At 49.9% G+C, this 20,923-nt stretch overlaps 1 protein-coding gene across 3 annotated transcripts in view; it reads left to right on the top strand.

Annotated features, from left to right (window-relative positions):
- ZNF423 (zinc finger protein 423) overlaps window positions 1-20,923 on the top strand; it is a 319,514-nt gene that overhangs the window by 81,747 nt on the left and 216,844 nt on the right. Inside the window, exon 1 of one of the 3 annotated variants that reach the window (XM_057493430.1) lies at window positions 9,913-10,022. The exons of the other annotated variants lie outside the window; for them this stretch is intronic. Coding sequence (XP_057349413.1) covers window positions 9,983-10,022 — 40 coding nt within the window. The 5' untranslated portion in view covers window positions 9,913-9,982. Of the gene's footprint in view, window positions 1-9,912; window positions 10,023-20,923 lie in introns of those variants that run through there. 3 annotated transcript variants of the gene reach the window in all.

The following is a 20,923-nucleotide window of genomic DNA, read 5'->3' as shown; positions in this document are numbered from 1 at the left end:
GTGCCCAGGGGGGCATCAGCATTGAAGGTTGAGATGAGGAGAGATTGAGGAGACAGAAGGTGATCAGGGAGGTAGGAGGAAACCTGGGAGACGATGGGGTTCCCAAAACCCGATGAAGCAAGTCTTAGATGCAAGTCTTAGTTGCAGATGCAAGAAGAACTCAAGCAGAAGTCATATCAGTGTAAATATGAAGAAGTCATATTAATGTAACATATTAATGAAAGACAGAGTCATGGGGCAAATCCAAAGCTTTCCAAAGGGAGGTCCTCTGACCTTAATGGGCCTAGCTCTTCATATAGATGTGGTCAAGTTGCTTGAGATTTGTGTAAACGGGAAGGAAGATGAGCCTGGCAGCTCTCACGCTTGGTGGGAGCCTGATCTGCTAAAAAAGGCTTTGCTTGAAACCGTTCTGGGGCAAGAAGAGATGGGGTTCAGGGGTTAATGAAATGAACTCTTGTCTGCAGACTGGCCCATCCGGGGGTGTCTGTGCCAAGCCCCCCTCCCTGTCTCCCGCTCAGGAAATGTACCCGAGGCTGGACCAGAGGTGGTGTCTGGGAGCTGCAGTCCATCCGCGGTGGAGTCCAGCTGTGAGCGAGCCCTCAGCGCTGAAATTACCAGCCTCGTGCAGCCCAGACGCAGCCTGCGGAAGTGGGCCAGTCGCACCTCCATACAGGATTAGAGGGATGTGTAATGGATTAAAGATCAAAAATGTTAATTAAGAAATGGTCTTTTCTAATAAGATGCCTTCAAGGGCACAGGCCTGAAAAGGAGGGGATTTCTCATTTTGGCAACAGGGTTTCTGTTGTAATGAAATTGGTTCACAGACAGTGGGGAGGACCCGACGTAAGTTTCATTTTAAAGACATCTCCATTCCAAATTAATTAGCAATGGAAAACGGAGGGCAGAGCATCAGGTGGGCAGGCAGGTAGTATGTGGTGGCAGGAAAGGTGCATGGACTTCAGAGAATTCCATCCATTCCTGGTGCCCCCCAGCATGTTATGTCTGAGGGCATCTTCCTGGGGGGCCTAGTGGGGTCTGATTATCTCTGGGGTTGAAGGATGAGGCCTGGCTGGGTGCTAGGCCTAGCTCAGTGGGAACTTGCTGTGTGGCTTTTGTCTGTCCATGCCTCTCGCTGATCATTCCTCTAGTTTCCTTTCTTATCAGCTGTGGATGACAATGAAACCTAGATTCTTAGATATGAGTGATCTGAAAACTCAAAGCTCGCTGTGTGAATCAAACACATTACTGCTAAGGGATGGTTCGGTCTTTATGTACATGACCCATTCTTGGCCCACTCACATTTCTGCTTTTCCAGGCCTTCCCTGATCTCCAGACTGAAATCCCCAGGTTGTTTCAGTGTCTCGGAAGGATGCCATATCCTCCCGGGCTCTGGAGTCTGCCAGGTCATAAGTTTGAATCCCAGTTCTGCTCCCTGCTTTGGACCTTAGCTGAGTTACTTGACTTCTCCGAGCTTCAGTTTCCTCATCTGTAAAGTGACGCCCGTGGTCTCTGCCTCAGAGCGCCGCTCGCTCCCTGTGAAGGGAGAGAATGCTGTAGAGAGTCTGGCTCTGGAGCTAGGTGTGGGTGCTGGGTGCTGTTGCTTCTATTGCTATGGAGCAGAGGAATCTGCGTGCCCGACCAGATGGGTCCATGGTTGGCGGCTGGAGCCTCCCCACCAGTCGGGCTCCAGCCTGCAGCGCTGTGAGCTTCCTGGGCCTCTGGGGCGCCAGGCCTCGTTGCTCAAGGAGCCAGAGGCAGGGCTGTCATTCAGAGCCTCGCACTTGCTCTGAAGGTTCCGAGGCTGGAGAAGAGTGTAGGCGGACATATCCAAGGGAGGGTCTCTCACTGACTTCAGCACCCGGACCCCGTCTGTCCCACGGAAGCTGGTGTTTTCTTGCCCACTTCCAATCTTGCTTTCTCTGGCAGGGATGCTGAGAGCAAGCAGGAGGAAGCAAGAGGACTTTCACTGTCCCTTTTCTCTGTGGTGAGAGAGTCTACACCCTTCTGCATCTTGCTCCTACTTCGGGCTTACCATGGCTGTGAACCCTCTCTTTTTAAGAAAAACATATATAATGCTCTTTCTCATTATCTTATTTAATGATATATGCCTCGAATGGTATTTTTGTTTTACATTAATATGATTTCTGCTTGAGTTCTTCTTGCATGTGCCCGCTATATCTCTTCTTAACATTCTACATTTTTTTCCCATTAAAACTTAAAAAAATGTGGAAAAATACACATAACAAAAAAATTTATGTCTTAACCATTTTCAAGTGTACAGCTGAGTGACTTTGAGCACTTTCACCTTGTTGTGTAGTCATCACCACCACCCATCTCCGGAACTTTTCATTTTCCCAAACTGAAACTCTGCCCCCTCCCCGTTAAACACTAACTCCCCATTCTGCTCTCTCTTGGGGCTCTGGCAAGCACTATTCTACTTGGTCTCTAAATTTCACTACTCTAGGCATCTCAGATAAATGGAAACATATAATATTTGTTTCTTTGTGATTGGCTTATTTGCTGTGTCCTCCTGGATCATCCATGTCGTACTATTTCATCCAGTGTCAGAATATCCTTCCTTTTTATGGCTGAATAATACTCCATTGTTTGCATGTGACACATTGTGTTTATCCATTCATCTGTCATGGACACTTGGGTTGCTTATTGTTTTGGGGACCCGCCATATTGTTTTCCACAGCAGCCACACACTTGATAACACCCTCACATAAAGCTTTGCTTGCTGGCAGAGTGGGAAGGGACCTGCAGGGTGTGGTCTTTTCTTGTCCTGACCAGGATAAAGGACACCAGGGGCAAGAGGCCGAGGCTGTCCGCATATGTCTTTCGGATTCTCTCAAAGCTGGGCACTTGGGCAAGGGTGTGGGGGGCCTTCCTGGCTGGAGTTGAGGACCCTTGCCAGCCCTGCTGGCTGAGGCTGAGGGAAGCATCCCTTCGCCCTCCTTCCTGCTACAGTTTGGCCATGGGAGCAGGAACCCACAGACTCAGCCCCTTCCCTGCCTCCTCCTGCCGCTTGATCACAAGTCTCAGCACAAATGGTGCTCAGAGGAGAGGAGACCTCTCCAGTGAAGTTCGGGTGCCACCTGTGGGAATGGAAATAATTTACACCTCAAACCAGCAACCGGACAAATGGTGGCACAGAAATACTAGAACGAGCCGGTCCATGGTTAATGTCTGCCCTTAGCAGTGGCACTGATGGAGAAAAAGGGATTGGATTGGACCTGACCTTTAAGAGAGCACAAATTAGAAGAAGAGCACGAACACAGCAGTGAAGACAGACAGCTTGCTGCCACACCCAAGGATTGGGTAAATCTTTGGCATGATGTTGAGTGAAGGAAGGCAGACACAAAGACTGTCCTGTATGTGTCCATTTATGGTGTGCTCAGAGTCGGGGAGAGTGGCATCTGTGATAGACATCAGGCCTGCCTGTCCTCGGAGGGCATGGCTGGGGTGTCGTGCTGGGTGTGGACATGTCTGTAAAATCTCACCAACTAGATCGCATAGGATTTGGGCACTTTATAGCATTTAAGTTAAACTTCCAGAAAAAGGACAGAAAAGGAACACAGGAAACAAAATCTTTCATTTCAGAGATGTGGGGGCTTTGGCTCTTAGCCCATTTCCCCCTAAATCATTAGAGTAATATACTCCCAGGCCAATCATGGGCTTGGCCCACCAGCCTTCAGACTGATGGTGAATATAAACGAAGGCAACACATATGGCTCCTGAGCCGGGAGGGTGTTGGGGGAACCCAATCTCTCCTTTGACATCCTGAGAGACAGTGTTGTGGCGAGGGGACTGTGAGCCCTTTAGGCCTCCCACCACACTTGGAAAGTAAGGTTCAGGCCTTCTTATGCCGGTGAAATTGTTCTAGACTGGGCTCCAGGGTGCCCATCTTTTGTACTTCTCCCTGGCCTGGTCTCATGTGAGTTGCTTGGCCCCTGTGAGCCTCTGCCCGCTGGCCTGGGTGCAGGGTTAGCCCCGTGAGTGGTTGGGAAGTGCACACACGTTGAGTAGCTTGTCCCAGTCTCACTGTTTTGGGAGACAAAGAGCTTTCTCAGTGTGTGTGTGCATGCTGGTAATGGCATGACTCGGGGACTTTGGGGACATTGCTCTCGTTGGTGGCTGCTGTGTCAGGTGGTTTCAGGAGAAGTCAGTGGGCGTGGGGAGACACTGGCCACCTCCTGGGAGCTGCCGCCCTACCTTTCAGTGGCAATACTTTTTGGTTTTTCCTTTAAGAATCAATTCCATGCCCTCTTTTCTGAGAAGTCCTTGCTGATTCCCCCACCTCCTGCTCACGTTCTCTGCCTTCATCACATGGTGTGGTTTGTGCCTTATCTTGCTAGACGATGAGGTCCTTGATACAAAGACCATGTCTTGGTCATGTTTGTGTTCTCCATCCCTGCTGCAGCACATTCGGGTTTTTTCATTCATTTATTTTGCAGAAATAGATTGGGGGCCTCCTGTGTGCTGAGCCGTGGCTTAGATACTGATGGGTCCATGGTAAGTAAGGTGGTTCCTGATCCATGGAGTGTAGTCTAGACAGGAAAGCTGTGGTGGACAGGTTGGTCATTCATTCATTCATTCATTGAACATCAGTAGGCACTGGGGTGGGCAAGTCAGAAGTGGCTCTGGCCCCAATGGATCTTACTGACCAATGGGGGAGCCCATGACCAGAAATCCCCCTTTATAGACTGATTGCAGTGCAAAGAGAACTGGACTAAGGGGTAGACTGCTTTACTGTGAAGTGAAACACAGATGCAGACACCCCACAAAACAAATGTAGAGCTTAATGAATTCTTATAAGGCAGGACACCATCAACACCACCTCCCAGGTCCAGGGATAGACCTTTGCCATTCATGTTCTATGTCCCAGCCACAGCCTCCTGCCTCTGTCCAGAACTCACCATTCTGCAGACTCCTATAAAAATCACTGTTTTGCATTTTTTCCAAGTTCTATCATTCCTTGGCACTATAGGTTAGTCTTGGAGTGTCATTCTTTAAGGAGTAATGTTTTTTGAAAGGGTGATTTAAAAAAGCCCCTTTACACCAAATCCCCAAGCGGATCCTTCTAATGTTTATGTTCCTGGACAAACCATTTTCCACAGTTGGGAGGTGAAGTTGGGAAAAGAAGAACATTCTAGTGCCTGCTGCATAGCGCGTGTCCACTCAGAGTTTGATGAGTGGCTGGACAAGCCAGTGAGGTTTACATCCATCCGGGAGGAGGTGACGCTGTCCTGAGCGCGAGCGATACTGGCTGGCAAGAGGAGGAGTTGGCTGATGGACGGCTCTGAGTGAGGAGGCGTTCCTCATCTTCTCTGATTTGTTATTTGTAACCTGTTTCTCCTTTAGAGTATTTTGTGAAATTAATCTCCTCACACCTGCTGCAGCAGGTAAACCTGAGTTTGCTGTTAGGACTGTCCAGGGTGTGCATGTGTATCCTTGAAGCCATTCTTCAGAATTGATGGCAAGGGGAGGCTTTCCTGGTGAGTCAGGCTCCCCACCACTCCACCCGAGGCGGTTGGTCACGTGTCTGACTTAGTGGAGTTCTCAGGAGTCCAAATAACTTTCAGAAATGTGTTAAATTCTAGAAATTACAGGCAGATGAATTCTATGGGATTGGGTCATGGTGATGTTCAAATGCTGGGTAATTAGACAGGGTGAACTTTTGGCATGGGCTGTGCAGCCCCTGGCATGTAAGGTCTCCTCCTGTCCTGGAAACTTGTTTCAGGCAGGTGGTTGACAAAGCTGCTGTCTCAATGGGAGCTGGGGCTGCTCTCCTTGTTCACCTCACTGGGGAAGGGGCAGGGATTGGGTGAGCACCTTACACAGGATCATTAATGATCCAAGAGGCCATTAACTTCCAAGTGAGGATAAATAACGGAGAACATTGGAGAGGCTAATGTAGTGAGTTATTAATTGGGTTGGGGAGTGGTAAGCCTCACAAACCTGTAGAATCCCCAGTAAAACATATTGGAAGTCCAGAAAAATATGGTTTTTGAGATTAGAAATTTTGGCCTCATTTATTCACAACCATTGATGGAAAGTCTGTTTTATCTTTGGCATGGAGGATGCAGAGGGGCTGGATTTGATCCCTCTGCTTGAGGCGCCCCGTGTGTATACAGTCTAAAGGAAAAGAAACCGCTGTCATTGTTCAGCATGGCAGGCAATGTAGAAGAAAAATAGAACAGCCAGGTACAAGGTGGGTAGTTTACTGTGTGTTGGTGACATGGAACGAGAACTATGACCTGCCTTACTCTAGAGTAGAGCTCTGCCATCTTTCAGCAGGACTTAGGCTTTTAAAAAGCCCCATGTGCTCTAAAAGAAAGCTCACGTCATTGTGCAGCCCCACGGATGTGGGTTCTGAAGCCTGCTGGTGTTCGTGTCTGTCCCCCCACCCCACCATCTCACTGTAGACTTGTTGCCAGAGGCTCTCACAAGTATCCAGACCCAAGACGGGTGTCCCCAGTTCCCACCTCATCCGGCAGTTCCCGGAGGTGGTGACTGTCACAGTGGTCTCCCTTCCCTGGAGGTGTGCCAGCCAGCTCTGGACAAGGCCTCAGCAAGGGTGCCGGTGGGTGGCCTCTACGACGTAGGAACTGGGCTGGATGATGTGGTCTTTGGTCCTCTCCATCTTGGAGTTTCCCTGGGTCCCTTAAGGGAAGGGCAAGGACCACTTGAGCCATGCAGCTGGTGGGGAAGATGACCCTGACAGTGGTGGTGCCCACAGTTAGCTGTGACGGCCCAGCTTCTTGCCTTGGCCATCTGCGGGACCCCAGGGGAGCTTGCCTGGTTCTGTATATTTCAGCAGGTTCTGGCCTTCCACAAGGCTGTTCTTGAAGTCTTGATGATCATGTTGCTTTGATTCTAAGATTGTATTTTGTCACAGTCCAACATTTGTGAAATTGATAAGCATTTTATTGTCCATGGATATGTCTAACGAGATGGTTCCCTCTTCCCCCCAGCAAAGCTGTCATTAGGTTCGTGAGTGTCATGCACTTGGCAGCCTTTTAGACCTAAGGCTGTAATAGCAGGTGAAGGAGGCCCTTGTCTGATGCACGCTGCCTCCTGGAAACTAGTTACTAAGAACCCAGAACTCCCAGAATGGACTACCTAGCCCCAGACCTGTGTGCATATAGCCATGACATCCAGGGCCTCTTTCTTGCCCAAGCACAGCTTTACACACACAGCTGGAGAGGGCAGTCAGCCCTGGACTGCAAGTCTGTTTGGAAAACCCTGGACATCGAGACCCTGCAGTTGCCCCTGTGTGTTCTGGTCTTGGGTAAAGGCCACATTTGCTTTTCCTCACTCCCTTACAAACCTTTCAGTGCCTCCCACATGGCCTGCTTCCAGCCTGGCCCCTCTGCCATTTTTTCTGCGTCAGCTGGCTGTTCATCTAGCTCCTTTCCCACCATCCTCATCTCGTTGAGGCAGGGCTGTCTCCGGCTCCACTTTCGTGCGAAACTTGTTGGCTGCTGAGTTGTGGCGACTGTAGCTCTGCACTGAAGCTTTCAGGCATTTTAGTTCCGTCTGCATCTGGACAAGGCAGCTCTATCGAGGATTAAAATGAGTGCAGCAGAGAGCTCAACGCTAAGAATGGCTAATTATTATTATTTTATAACCGACTGTAATTTACAAAGGGTATGTGGAAGGAAGGAGACACAAAAGAGCACACCCTCTAAACAAGGGTTAATTAGAAGGCTGCCCCATAGCTAGTGCTTCATCAGCAACAGAATGGCATGTAAACAAATCTAATTTTTCTCCAACTTGACTCGTCACAAGCTTAATTACAGCAGCCACAATGTGTGCATGTGTGTGTTTTTTTCATTAGTGAAAGAGGGTCATTATTAGCCATGTCTGGTAAGAATTATTATGAAGAGTCTTGTTCCACCCTCGATAGGTGTCCTCAGAGAGCAGAGAGGAACTTTCCGTGTGAACTAAGGAGTTTCCAATTAAGGTGGCTTGGAGGAAGCAGGAAACGGCAACGCAAATTAGAAAAAGATTACAGAAAGGGGAAAGAAAACAGGCGAGCAAGCGAGTGGAGGGGTTCTGGGAGGCTTGGTTAATTACTGTGCACTGGAAGAGTTCCTTCTGGGGGCCAGACCCTCTCTTTCCCCCAGTGTCACTTGCCTACCCTGAAATCTTGGGTCTCCAAGACCCTTGGGGTCCTGACCTGCATTCCCACCCCAGAGAGCTGAAAATGAGACTTGCACCGGGCGGGCACAGGGCCTGACCACTCCCACCCACCTCTTTTAGATGGCTTTTCACACCTCCCTTTCCCTCCTACCAAGGAGAAAAGCAGGGGGAGAGCGTGCTGTCACTACCAGGAAGATTGCCGCACTGGACGGCTGTTGTGGTGAGTGTATTGTTCTAGAATAAATAGCTGAAAACCCCAAGTCAGAAATTAGTTAACACAAAGGAAATAGAACCCTCCAGGCCGAGTTCCAGTTGTCTGCAGGAAGTGCCCTGCCCAGGGGGGCCTTTGAGGGAGAATTTAAGTCCATTCTGCCTGGCACTCAATGCACAATGTCGGCAAAAAAGTTTTTTCTTTCCTTCCGACCCCAGCCCCCCGTAATGATTACATCTCTCATTAAGCAGCATATAAGGTGCTGAACTCTGTGGGGCTAATAAACCTCTACTGATCCAGAAATCAAGGCGCGGCTCAAGCTCCATGCAGATGATGTCTGTCATCTGCAGGCTGTCCATTAGCGGTGTCAGGAGTGGGCAGTTCCCTGGCAGGCACTGGGCAGACGGCAGATCCACAGCTCTTGGAGTGACAGAGAAGCTGGAGCCCCTATCATCCAAGCCCTTTCCAGTGTTCTTCCAGGCTCTGCTTGAATGCCTCCAGAGATGGGAGGCTTATCTCCTCCCAAAGCAGCTGGGGCTCTAGCGGCCGCCCTTTTCCTCCTGTTTATTGAGCATTTAGTGAGTGCCAATAATTGCTTAACTAAACAAACATTACTGAGAATCTCCTTTAGGCCAGGCGTTAGGGATTATCAGTGACCCAAGGTAGAGATTCCTGCCCTCCTAGAGCTTATGTTGGATTGGGTGTCAGGGGACAGTAGACAATAAATGCAGTAAGAGCTGGAGTGTGCTGGAACTGAGAGTAGGTGGATGAGGTGGTGGGATGTGCAGTGTCAGTCGGCCTCTGCTGAGGAGGAGGTGTTCAACCCAAACTTCTGGCCCTGTCTTTATAAAACTCTTCCTGATCTGGCCTCCTCCCACTAATGCTGACCTTTAATTCCTTGAGCCATCCAAGCTGGCCCTGGCCCGCTGGCAGGTGCTGTGCCCTCCACCTGAATATCCTTCCATCTTCCTATGCCTGGCTTCTTTCTGACATTCGAATGTTTACTTAGATGCCCCTACCCCAGAGAGGCCTTTTCTGTCCATCATCACTGACGTTGCCTCCTTGCCTGTCATCACGTCCTATTATGTGGACCCTGTTTCATTGCTCTGCCTAGGATTTATTACCACCTGAGATTTTGGTATTTTATTCCTTGTTGCCTAGTAGAATTTGTCAGTTCTGTCGATTGCTCTCTACACCCCCAGCCCAAGGACACTGCCTGTCACACCATAGGCCCACAGTCATGAAATTAGTGGGTGAGGACATAGGAGGCGCATGCTGGTTCTCTGTCACCTCATATCATCCTCACCACAGCCTCCTGCACTATTGATACCCCATTTTGCATAGGAAGAAACTGAGGTTCAGAGACATTAAAAAAATTAACCTATGGTCACACAGCTCCTGAGCTGTGAAACAAGGATGCATCTCCAGCTCGTCTAAGGTTAAACCCATGCTCTCGGTACTTGTGCTCATCAGTGCGTGTTTTTTTCTCCTCCTGGTCAGCCCCACGGATCTGGTTCTGTGTCCTGCAGTTTGTTCTCCCAGATCAAGCCTGCTCGCTCTGTGAACCACCCTTCGGTGCTCTGTAGACAGACCTGCCCTCCTCCCCGCTCCCTTTTGTAAAGGATGAGATGCTCAGAGAGACATCCCAGACCGGATTTCTCTGGTGATGTTGCCTTTGTTGGAGGTGGGGATGGGCTCTCGCGGGGGTCCCCTGAACCTGTCAAGCAGCTAAAGCTGGGGCTGGGAGGGCCGGGGTGAACCATGCAGGCAGGAGAGCATGGCAGCTCCATATGCAGGGCTGCTGAATGTCCAGCAGGCCCAAGCCTGGCAGGCAGTACTTCTCTGCTGTGTGCAGTTGTGGGTGGGGGTCGTGGTGGGTTTCAAAACCAAGTCAGACCCCACAGTCTGTGCCTGTGCCTCGGCACTTTGCACAGAGCCAGGTGGTCCTACTAACGGGCACTCTGATGTTTGAAATGTTCGCCAAGAGGATTTGACCAAGTTGAGTTATAGTAAGGAGGTATACAAAATAGAACAATTTTTTATTCACACACATTCACCTTCAGTCTATTTTTGGTCTGGGTTTTTCTGTTTGCCTTAAATCAAGATATTATCACTGAATCTGGGCTCCTTTGCAGTCACCGTCTGATTCAGGGCTTGATGGCGTGTTCCGGGCCCCCCTCAGGCCTGACGCTGCTCCTCTTGCTCTGGTGGATGCTCTGGCCTCCTTGCAGCTCTGGAAACAGACCTGAGTCTCCATCACTGCCGGTCCCTGTGTGCCTGACATGCTGTGGCCTCAGAAGGCTCTTCTGCCCGTGTATTTGTCTGGCTCTTTCTCATGCCCCACAGCTCAGTGCTTGTGCCCCTCTGCCATGCCCTGACCATCCCACTAACGTGGCCTTGCCCAGCCCCTGCCCTATCACTTCTTTTATGTCTGTCAAAGTACCAATCACTTGCAGAAATGATTTTGTTTCTCTAAGTATCTGTGGTCTTTCTCCCTGACAAGAAGGTATGCCCACCGCCTTCCCTGCTGTGTCCTCGGACAGTCACTGGGGCATCATAGGTCTTGGTGAATGTTCTGTGAACAGATGCTCTGTGTCTCTCTGGAAAGGAGCAAGAGGCTGGCCCTGGGGCCCCTGGTCCTCCTTCCTGTGGCCATGGTGCAGGCTTCTGTGATTCAGAGCCAGGAGCTGGCAGAGAGAGGGGAAGGTGTCTCCCAGAGAAGCCTGCTTCCCAGAAATACCCAGCTTACTTCCCCCACCTGGGCTACCCCATGGGCAGAAGAATGAGGGGCTTCCTGGAACACTCTCCTCCCCCAGCTTGGCGCCTGGAGGGTGGGAATGACTTGGACCTTATGTTGAGCTATTAGTGACAAAACCCCAGGAAGCATCCCAGTTCCATGCCTAGGAAGGGAAAAACCTCCTTTGCTATTTGGTGGAAGGGAGAGGAGAGGAAGCCGCTGACTGAGAATTCCCAGGGCTGGAATTTCCTAAACTTTCCCTGGTACCAGTGGATGTGAGAAAGAGGCCCCAACTCCACTCCCTGTGAGCAGGAGTGTGTGTGCATGTGTGCATGTGTGTGTGTGTGTGTGTGTGTATGTGTGTGTGTGTGCGCAAGTGCAAGTGACACCCAGAGATGGGGCTTGTGGGCCACTCCGCAGGGTCGCAGGCTCAGGGCATCCTTCTCCTCAAGGCTGGCTGTCCAGACTGTGCACCACCCGCCCTTTGTCCTCCGCCCAGATGCAGCAGGAGGTGCTGGGCCTGGAATGGGCAGAGAGAGGAAGGCCCAGCACTAGGGAGCATGCAGTCCCGCAGACCAGAGAGTGCTGAGCACTGTCAGCCGTCTGCATCAGCGTGTTGCTTGAAAACCCGTGTTTGAGGATCATTACTATTTCACATTTATTTTGAAGACATTAGGACAGTACTTAAAGATGGAAACACTGAAGTTCATTAAAATACAGATCTCTGGGCCACAGGTACTGAGTGGGGCTGCCTTCTAAGAGGCCCTCCCTTCAGGAGAGGTCAACCCAGGTGGTCCTTTGCCTACACCTCCAGAAACACGCATGTGCTTGTAGAATCTTTTAACGTTGAGGCTATCAGGGTGGAACCATTTGCAGAGCAAGGAAACCTTTTCTAAAATAGACAACTCCCCACCACTCCCAGTTCATTCCCTGGGACCTGTTCACACTGAACTAGGTGTTGGGAACCTGTGTGATTCCCTCTAGATGAAGCCTAAAGGGAGACCCAAAATGATCCCCAGAAGACAAGACTGCAGCACAAGGTTGAGCTGAACAAAGTGTGGAAAGGTTACAAATCGGTGTGCGGCTCAGGATCCCATTCTTATAAAATGATTGCGGCGTGTGTCTGTAAATGTGAGATTGTGTTCATCCAAGTGACCACAGTGTGAACCTCTGGGTGGTGAGATTTTAGAAGATTTTTACTATTGTCTTTATTCTTGTCTGTATGACTTGTATCTTCCACATCAGTCACAGTTGTCTTTGTAATCAGAAATAACAGCCAAGCTTCATTTTTGTGGCAAAGAAAGATACTCAGAAATACAGCAACAGTTCTGGGGACTATTGGCTGGTCTGATACATCCCCTGCATCAGCTCCAAGGCTGGGAAATGTGGATTTCTGTTGGAAGCCTGGGCAGAGCCCCCAACATGGGTATTTCTGGGCTGGCCCAGGTCTTCCCTGCATCCACCCCAGGGCCCTTGTCTTCAGTGGATCCTGGTGCTGCTAGGCACCTTCTAGAGTGGTGCCTTGGCTTACAAAGGATGTGCCACTCTGTCTGCCTCATTTTTTTTTTTTAATGCCTTGGAGGTGGGATGGCAGAATCCAGACTGTATGGAAACTCAGCGTTGTCCATGTGGGAACCCAGAGGTGAGCCCAGAGATTCTCAGACCTTGGTACCAGGGAGGGCCCCTCCACGATCAGATGGCGTGCCTGTCTCTTGGACACTGGAATCTCTGCTCTGCCATCCTCTAGCTGTGTGACTATCCCTTCTGGGTCTCAGTTTCCCCATCTGTGACTGAGGTTGGTAATAGTACCCACCTCATAGGGCAGGCGTCACAGCAGGTGTCTCCTATGATGGCTCCTCTCTCTCTTTTCCCTGCACAGAAAAGGGGCTTTGCTGGAAAGATTTCCAGAAACTGTTTTGAACTCTGACCTCGGCCATATCTTGCTTGTAGCAAGTGATCATCTGACGCTGCCTGGTGCGATTTCTTAGCAACCGGCTCCTTTTGGTCGGCCCAGCCATCAGACGCTCTCCTATGGAGAGAGTTCGAGTAATTTTTTCCATTAGATGTGTGCTCATGGAAGGGAGCCAGGGATGCATTTTAGGCAGTACCTGGCTTCTCCTTAAATTAGACTGTTTTCCATTCTCATCTCCCCAAAGCTGGTTTTCCAGACTTAGCCATGACTCACAATCAGCCTTCCCACAGGAGGGTCAGAAAATTGGTGAGAAGTCAGAGTTGGAGCATTGATTTGTTTTTTTTTTTTGTTTTTTTAAGACAAGAGGTTGGAATATCTGCCTTGGCTTAAAAATGACTAAGTTGGTGTTGTCAGGCAAAGGGGTCCTGTCCAAAGGCAGTGTGCTTTAGCGAATGGATGGGCATGACTTTAATTCATCTTAGTCTTCCCTCATTCATTTATTCACCCAGCAAATAGTTATTGTGCACCTACTATGTGCCAGGCACTGGTCTAGGTGCTGGGGATTCCACAGTGAACAAAACAGACAGAAGCTCCTGCCCTGGGAGATGCAAATCCTTAGTACCATTCAGTTCCTTCTCTCCCCTCTCTGCTCCTTCTTCGCCCGACTGCACTGTGTGGAGGGGAAGGAGTACAGGGCTGACGTAGGACCTGTGGACTTGAGGGCTAGCCCTGGATCTGGCTCTAATGTGCCATGTGTCTTGGGAACAATACGTTGAGTTTTAAGATTCTGGGAAACCTGTGTATTGGATTGACTCCTTTCTTGGGACTGTTCTCCATCTAAAATTCCCCAACTCATTCACACCTTGTCCTTTAAAAAAATTTTTTTTACTGGCTTAGCAATAGTTTTTCTTTTATTATGAAATATTTCAGATATTTATAAAAGAGAAAAATATCCATCCAGGATGTACTGTTGAGTTGAAGGAGAGAAGACTATCTCTGCAGTGTTGCTCCCAACCACTCTCTTCTTCCTTCCTCCAGGGTTTGGCAGTTATCATTCGCATATTTTTTTTTTTCTTGAAGGTCATATAATGATATGCAAATACTATTGGTATATATGTTTAAATGTTCTATAAATGTTGCATATTTTACTATATTACCATAGTTTGTCTCTCTTTTTCAATTTGTTGTTTTTCTCTCTCGATGTTAGGTTTGGAAGATAAATCCAAGTTCATACATGTAGATCTGTCTTGTTAGTTTTAATTGCTGCATTGTGTCCACCCTGTGAATGTACCACAGTTTATCTATCCATCTCCTTCATGGAAATGTAGATGCTGTCTATTTTCTAGGGGGATTATTAAAAATTATTCCGAGGTGGATATTCTCACAGTGAATGCTCAGGATAGGAGTTTTCTAGCATATAATCTCCATCCTTCAGCTCTGCTGATCCCACTGTCACCTTAGGTAATTCCTTTCCTAGTAGTTCTAGAGGATATCTTGGGGATTGTGTCTCAGTAGGGGTCATACATCTATCTCTCAGTGGCTAGGACTGGGTTGTGGGCTTGTCCCTGGAGCTTGGGGGTGGGGTCAGCCTTACGTAAGCCTCTGAGGGGACAGGGGGAGGGCTAGCCCAGCGAAGGTCAGGGTGCTGTGGTGGGGGCTGGGATGACCGAATGCTGCCCTGGCCCAGGGTAGCTCCGTCCCATGCTGTTGGGGGAAGTACCTTTTCTGCTTTTTGTCCTGAGCTGTCTCAGAAAGCACCTGTCTCTGGGAACCAGAGTGAGTGAGAAGATTAAAGAAGCCAAAATCTGCATTTCATTCTTTCATTTATGGGTACAACCCAAGGCAGTGACCTTCAGCATGTCTTTTTTAGAGATGGGGAAACTAAGGCTTGTAGGGGGTCTCAGCGGATCCCCTGAGGTGTCTGTGGGACCCGCTGAACCCAGGAAGATACTCTACTCTTCTCCCCCTGTCTTCTCCCTGCTCTCTGAGGCCAGGCGGTTACTTTAAGGGCCCCTAGACTCTATCCTGCCGTCTTATAGGTGGGAGAACCAGGCCCTGAACAGCGGAGGACTAACGTGGCATCTCTGTTTCCAGTCACTAATCTAATACCCTCAACACAGCGTTGATGCAGGATGTTATCACAGATGAGGAAACTGAGGCTCAAGAGACCAGAGGTGGTAGGCTGGTCCAAGGTTATGCCAAGAGTTAGGGACAAAGCTCATGTGACACGTGGCATCTCCCGAGTCCCCTCCAATTCTGCTTCCACCTGTCCCCATTTTAAGGCTATTTCTCTGTCTCAGCAGGAGCTGGCATTGCTGCTCAGGCCCCAGTTGTACCTTCTGTGTGGCAAGGAGATAGTCTATTGGGTCTCTGTCCCCTCAGTTACATCTCCATGGATTCCCCACAGAGTCCTTTCTTGCCTTTGATGCAAATTCTTGCACTTACCCGATAATATTCTGGGCTCTTCTTAACACGAGGGGGTCAGCTGCAACAATTTATAATTCTTGAAAATTCTGTTTGGTGACATGAGTTAGCATTTAATAGACACCCTGCCACCTCCTCTCTCCCTATTGTGACAAGCTCCTGGCAGAATCCTTTTGAGACTCAGGGTAATTGCACCACGCTGGGAATGGGAAGACCATGTTGTGCTCGAGTGCGTCTCAAAAACGTCTCCACAATAGACAGTCAGGTACGCATTTGCTTGGCTTCAAGGTAATGATTTAAACTTAATTTGACCCTTGATGAGGGAGCCCGTGTTTCTGGTCGGACGCAGTCTTTCAGTGTGGGCTTGCCTGCCATGCCTTCAATGGTAACACAAATAATTCCTTCATAACAAGTGCCTTTCAGAGGATGTCTGCTGCTGACAGCTAATATAGAATTATTGCCCCTGAATGCATTTCTGTAATTACTTCCCAGAGATCTGTCTTTGTGTTAGAAGACATTTCACACTTTAGTAACATAAGTGTTTTGGGAGAGCACGAGCAATAATTATGAACAGTCTTTCCGTGAAAATAAACCTAAAAAAATTATAAAAGCTAATGCTAAAATTGGTTAGAGTCAGGGAGGAATTTCATTTGAATTTGATTCATGTATATTTATTCCAAGCATAATAACCTTTCCTGTATGGAAACTTTTTTTTTAAACAAAAGCAGTAATGATACAGAGAGCCCGCTTTCTAATATTTGAGCAATACTGAAACTGAAAACTGATTAAAAGTGACAAGTTGCTTGAGACGGAATAAAGAAGCATAATCCTGGAGCCCTGATAGGAGACATTTGCGGTAATGGAAAATGAAATGATTCACAGTGTGATCAATAAAAAATTAGCAGCATTTAATAAAAGGTTTCTGCTTCATGTTGACTAAAGAACATGGTGAGCAGTTTGAAATCCGTCTTAAGCGACGGCATGAGGATGAGCAAGGGCTGGTGATGCGGTGTGGGTGTGCGTGTGCATGTAGGTCACGGAGATATTGGCCATCGTGTAGGAGGCAGCCAGGCCCCTGAGGTGGGTCTGGAAGTTTCCTTTGTGCTGCCCACTTGACCTTTGATCTGTGGCTAATTCTCTCTAGGTCTCTGCTCCTCATTGCATGGGAATGTGTCTCCACCAGTCTGAGGCACCAGGCAGGCCTTGCTCTCGTTGGCAGGCTTGGGCCCAGCTCACTGCCCTCTTACCATCTCCCAGGAAGGGGTGGCCTGCCTGAGGGACAGCTGTGTTCATGCTGAGGCCCCTCAAACGTACTGTCTAGGCCTCTGGCTTTGCTCTGTTAGCTGCCTTAGGATCTGGGTTTTTGGAGACTTCCGAAATGACTTACCGCCCATGGACTTAACACCCTCCTGGGGGCTGGAGGGAAATTAGTGGAAAGCCGGGAGGCCTTAGCAAGTGGATGAGGTTAAGCAGTAAGGGACACCCACGGTCTCCTGGAGATGCCCACTGCTCGCACGGGTCCGTGGAGTGGGGCTGGGGCCACCACCCTTCCCTGAGGTGGTGGCCTGGATGGGGGTTCAGTGGGAACCGGCTTCTTAGAAGTCAGCATGCCACCACTTGGTTTCTCCTTCAGTAGCAACAGCATGGTACAAACCACTCCATCAGCCACGCTGCCTTTTCTCCAGGCACTGCTTCAGTGTCCCCAGAACACAGCTGCATGGCAGGTGGTCTCCGTGCCCAGCACCTTGTTAATGTTTAAAGGCTTTACACAGCTTCTCCACTGCGGCTGGAGGGAGTGGGCTTCTGGCCTTCCAGCCCATTGGGAGGCTGGATGGGAGACCTTGGGGTGGAGGGTCACTGGGTGGGCAGCTGGCATTTGGGCTACTGTAGTGGCCTGGGAGCCTGGGTGGGGGCTCCTGAGGACCAAGGACAGGGAATCCTTTGTGCTGTCTGCATCCTGGTGCACTGGGGAGGACCAGTTGCCTTTTCCTGGCTTTGTTCCCACTGTTTTGACAACCCCACCCCCCTCAACCCTGGAGATGTACCATTAACTGGTAGAGCTGGAAGGGCCCTTCCACCTGCTTCATTCACTCACTCACCCGATGTTTACTGAGCACCTGCCGTGTGCCAGGCTCTGTGCTGGGTGCTGGGTGGGAGGTGGGGGAGCAAGGTGCGCAGAACTGGTGTTGACCCTGCTTGCCTGGAGCCTGCTTGCTGGCCCGGGAGATAATTGGATGGCCCACACCAAGGAAAGGACAGGGACTGCTGAGATGAGAGCAGGAAGGAGAAGGGCCCCTGGAGCACCAAAGCCACGTGGGGGCCCGACCCGGGCAGGTGAAGCTTTACCCAGATGAGACCTGGCCAGTGAGGAGGGTTGGCTGGGTGAACTTTTATATACTTTCTGTCTTACGGTGAAAGTCCTGTCAAGCACTGCTCTGTGGGATCCCAGCATCTAATGCAGACAGAGCAGGTTTCCTTAGCATGGAGGGAATGTGAGGTGTTCTGCCCTCGGGCCTGCCCCTGGCACAGTGATGACTTGCTAAGGCACACTGTTTCTAATTTGTGCTCCACAGTCCATGCCTTAATTTACAGATGGGGCAACGGAGTCCTAGAGAGGGCATGACCTGCCAGGATCCCCCACCGACCTTGGTGTGGCCTGGGGCCCTGGTCTCTGTCTACACTGCTTGTTTGCCTGTGACCCTGAGCCACTCTTACACAGCCTGGCCACTTTCCTGTCTTTGGGGTACACACTCTGCCCCTGTCCCTTTTCTCCCCACCATGGGGCTCCTCTTTCTTCTGCGGCCACCAGGGGTGATGTGTGCCCCAGCACCCTTGCCTTGAGTCCTGCTCCAGGACTAGGAGCAATTAGGAGCGCAAGGCCATGGCGCTGGCCACAAATTAGGTGGATTTATTGAACTCTGCACGCAGCCCCGCCACCCTCCCTCCCCCGCCTATCTCCGCTCCTCCATCTCCTCCTTCCCAGTGGCCATCGGAGACAAAACATGACAGCAAGGAGAGGGCAGAGTGGTCACAGCCTCAGGAGGTCACCGGGAGGTAACAGTGCACAATTTTCATGGTTCCAGGGTGCCTTTGTCTGACTGGTCTTCATTACTGCATGTGGTGAGATCAGTTTTATTAAGATTGTGAGGCTCAGAGGAGTGACACTGTTAACGACTTGCTGGAAAAATAATTTTTTTCTTTTTTGGTGGGGGTGTTTGTGATTGCTTTTTCTCCCCTTCCTGCTCTGCCCCTACCTCTTCACCTCCCTCCCATCTGCCATCTTTTCTTTCTGCTCCTTCCTTGGCCAGCATAGTTGGGAGCCAGGTCTGGGGAAGCTGCCATCTCTCTCTGCCTTTGTGGGTTGGACTCAGCACCTGGATGTCCCCAGGGAGGGCACTCCCGTACATATTTACCCATTAAGATAAAGGTGCTTGAATTGGAATGTCAGCCTCTGCAGGTTAAGCAGCTCTGCTTTGTTCTTTGATGCATCGATAGCACCTATGTTTGTTGGGAAATGTTTGTTGACTGACTGAAGATGGAGAATATGTGTCTGATATGGCTCTGGCTTTTGGGGAGCTTACTGCCCACCAGGGCCTGGGTGGCAGAGACCTGGGGTGAGGTCACCTGAAAGGCAGCCCCCATGGAGAGCTTCTGCAACTTGAGCAGGAAGAGGTGATATTGTCCTCATTTCCTAGGTGAGGAAACTGAGGCCCAGACGTATAAGGAACCAAGGTCATACATGAGTAGACTTGAACTCAGGCTCTAAATCTCCAAAGAAGGGACACTTTCATCCCTGCCAGCTAACCTGCCTGTTGGATGAGGAGTGAGCAGTTACCCTGGGCTCCAGGGGGCCCTGGCTCTTGCTGGGCAACCCCCGTGGCAAAGACCCCCAGGCTGCATCCAGTCCCCCAAGGCCTGTGACTTCGCCCATAAGGTGTTTCTGAAAACTGAAGCCAACATTTAAAAATCTAGAGATTTCACATAAAAATATGGTTTCCTTCTTTTAGAAAAAAATAGCTGACATGTTCACAGTGGGCCTCAATTTACTGGCTTTTCTGTATGGTGACTATGTAGAGGGTTTGAGCAGGGGCCCGCCCCTTAGGTGGTGTCTGTCTGCCCATTGGTTCCCCCAGCCCATTCTACTCATTTGTGTAACGGTGGGGGCACTGGAGTTGCTAGCTTGGATCTGCTCATGGTCTGAGTGACACAGTGGGCTGTCTCATCCCTCAGGGCCTCAGTTTTACCCTCTGTAAAATAGATCTAATGGTAGTATCTCCCTTACTGGGCCACCGGTCACTGGGATGCAAGTGAATCGGACAGTCTGGTCTGAGGGAAGTGATTTCATCATACTCTACTCATTTTGGGCTCAGCTTCTAGAATTCCTGACAATGAAAGATACATTCTCTGGAAGATTCTAGTCATTTCTGTGGTCAAGCACAGGCCTGTGGCCAGGGGAGCCCAGTACCAGTCTTGCATCGCCAGCCAGGATGGACCATCCTAGCAAGGCTTGTGTGAGGCGGCATGTGTCAGGTTCAGTATTCCAACTGATCATGGCTTTGAAATTCCATCCACAGAGCCATCAGCACTGTCAGGGGAGAAACAGACACCCCTCCCCGACCCCCAGACAGCAACCCAGAAGTTGCTTCCTTATTTAAAAACAGAACTTAGACAGCAAATTATGTGTTAAAATATTTGCCTACAGCTCTGCTGCCAAGGGGACCCTTTAGGCTGAGTGTTAAATGTTACCCTGCTGCCTGCACCACAGATATCTTAGCCCTGAAGATAAATACTGGCTGCCTTGTGGAATCTGAGACCAGCAGTGGATGTACAAGCAGAGTGTCTAACTGAGGTTGGCAGACTCCTTGCCCAGCCCTGGCCCCGGCCCTCCTGCCCTCCATTGCACCAGCCCAGGCACATGTGAGAAAATGTTCATAGAAATGTGTCCTTCTCCATAAGCAGGGCCCAGATGCTAAGCTGAGGTTAAGCCAGGGGTTTGACCTAGTCCCCAGGTTCCAAAAGTGCTTGCTTCCATTCTGGCCCTCAGCAAAGAGAACATATGGGCTGTTAGGGTGGAGTGTGTGCTGTATTAAAAAAATGTTGCTCCAGGAAAGCACTTTAGAAATGATAGACCCCTTCCTGGACTGCGAATTCTGTTGGGAGACCCCCCAGTGAAACACAGGGAAATGGGTAGGAAAAGTGCACTTGTGAATTGTAAGCATCTCTACGTTGTCTCCCCAGGGCCTGACCTGGAAGGACCTTCCGCAGAAGTCACGCTGTTGCCTAGAGGAGATGGGCTTGTCACTTACTCAAGGTCACCTAGCATGGAGGAGAGGGAGCTGCACTTGAGCTCCAGGAATTTCCTCTCCTGGTTCAGTGGAGTTTTTTTGTCTGTATGGACATTTTTGTGGGGCTTGTGCCCTGACATTCTCCATCCTCAGGAGCCCATGAGGCCTTCTGCCAGAACCTCTCTTGTGGTACCATGTCTCCAACT

Source organism: Manis pentadactyla, chromosome 15, assembly GCF_030020395.1.
Source record: "Manis pentadactyla isolate mManPen7 chromosome 15, mManPen7.hap1, whole genome shotgun sequence".
Lineage (NCBI taxonomy): Eukaryota > Metazoa > Chordata > Mammalia > Pholidota > Manidae > Manis > Manis pentadactyla.
The sequence above is the reverse complement of the archived record's forward strand: the minus strand, read 5'-3'. Positions and strand labels throughout refer to the sequence as shown.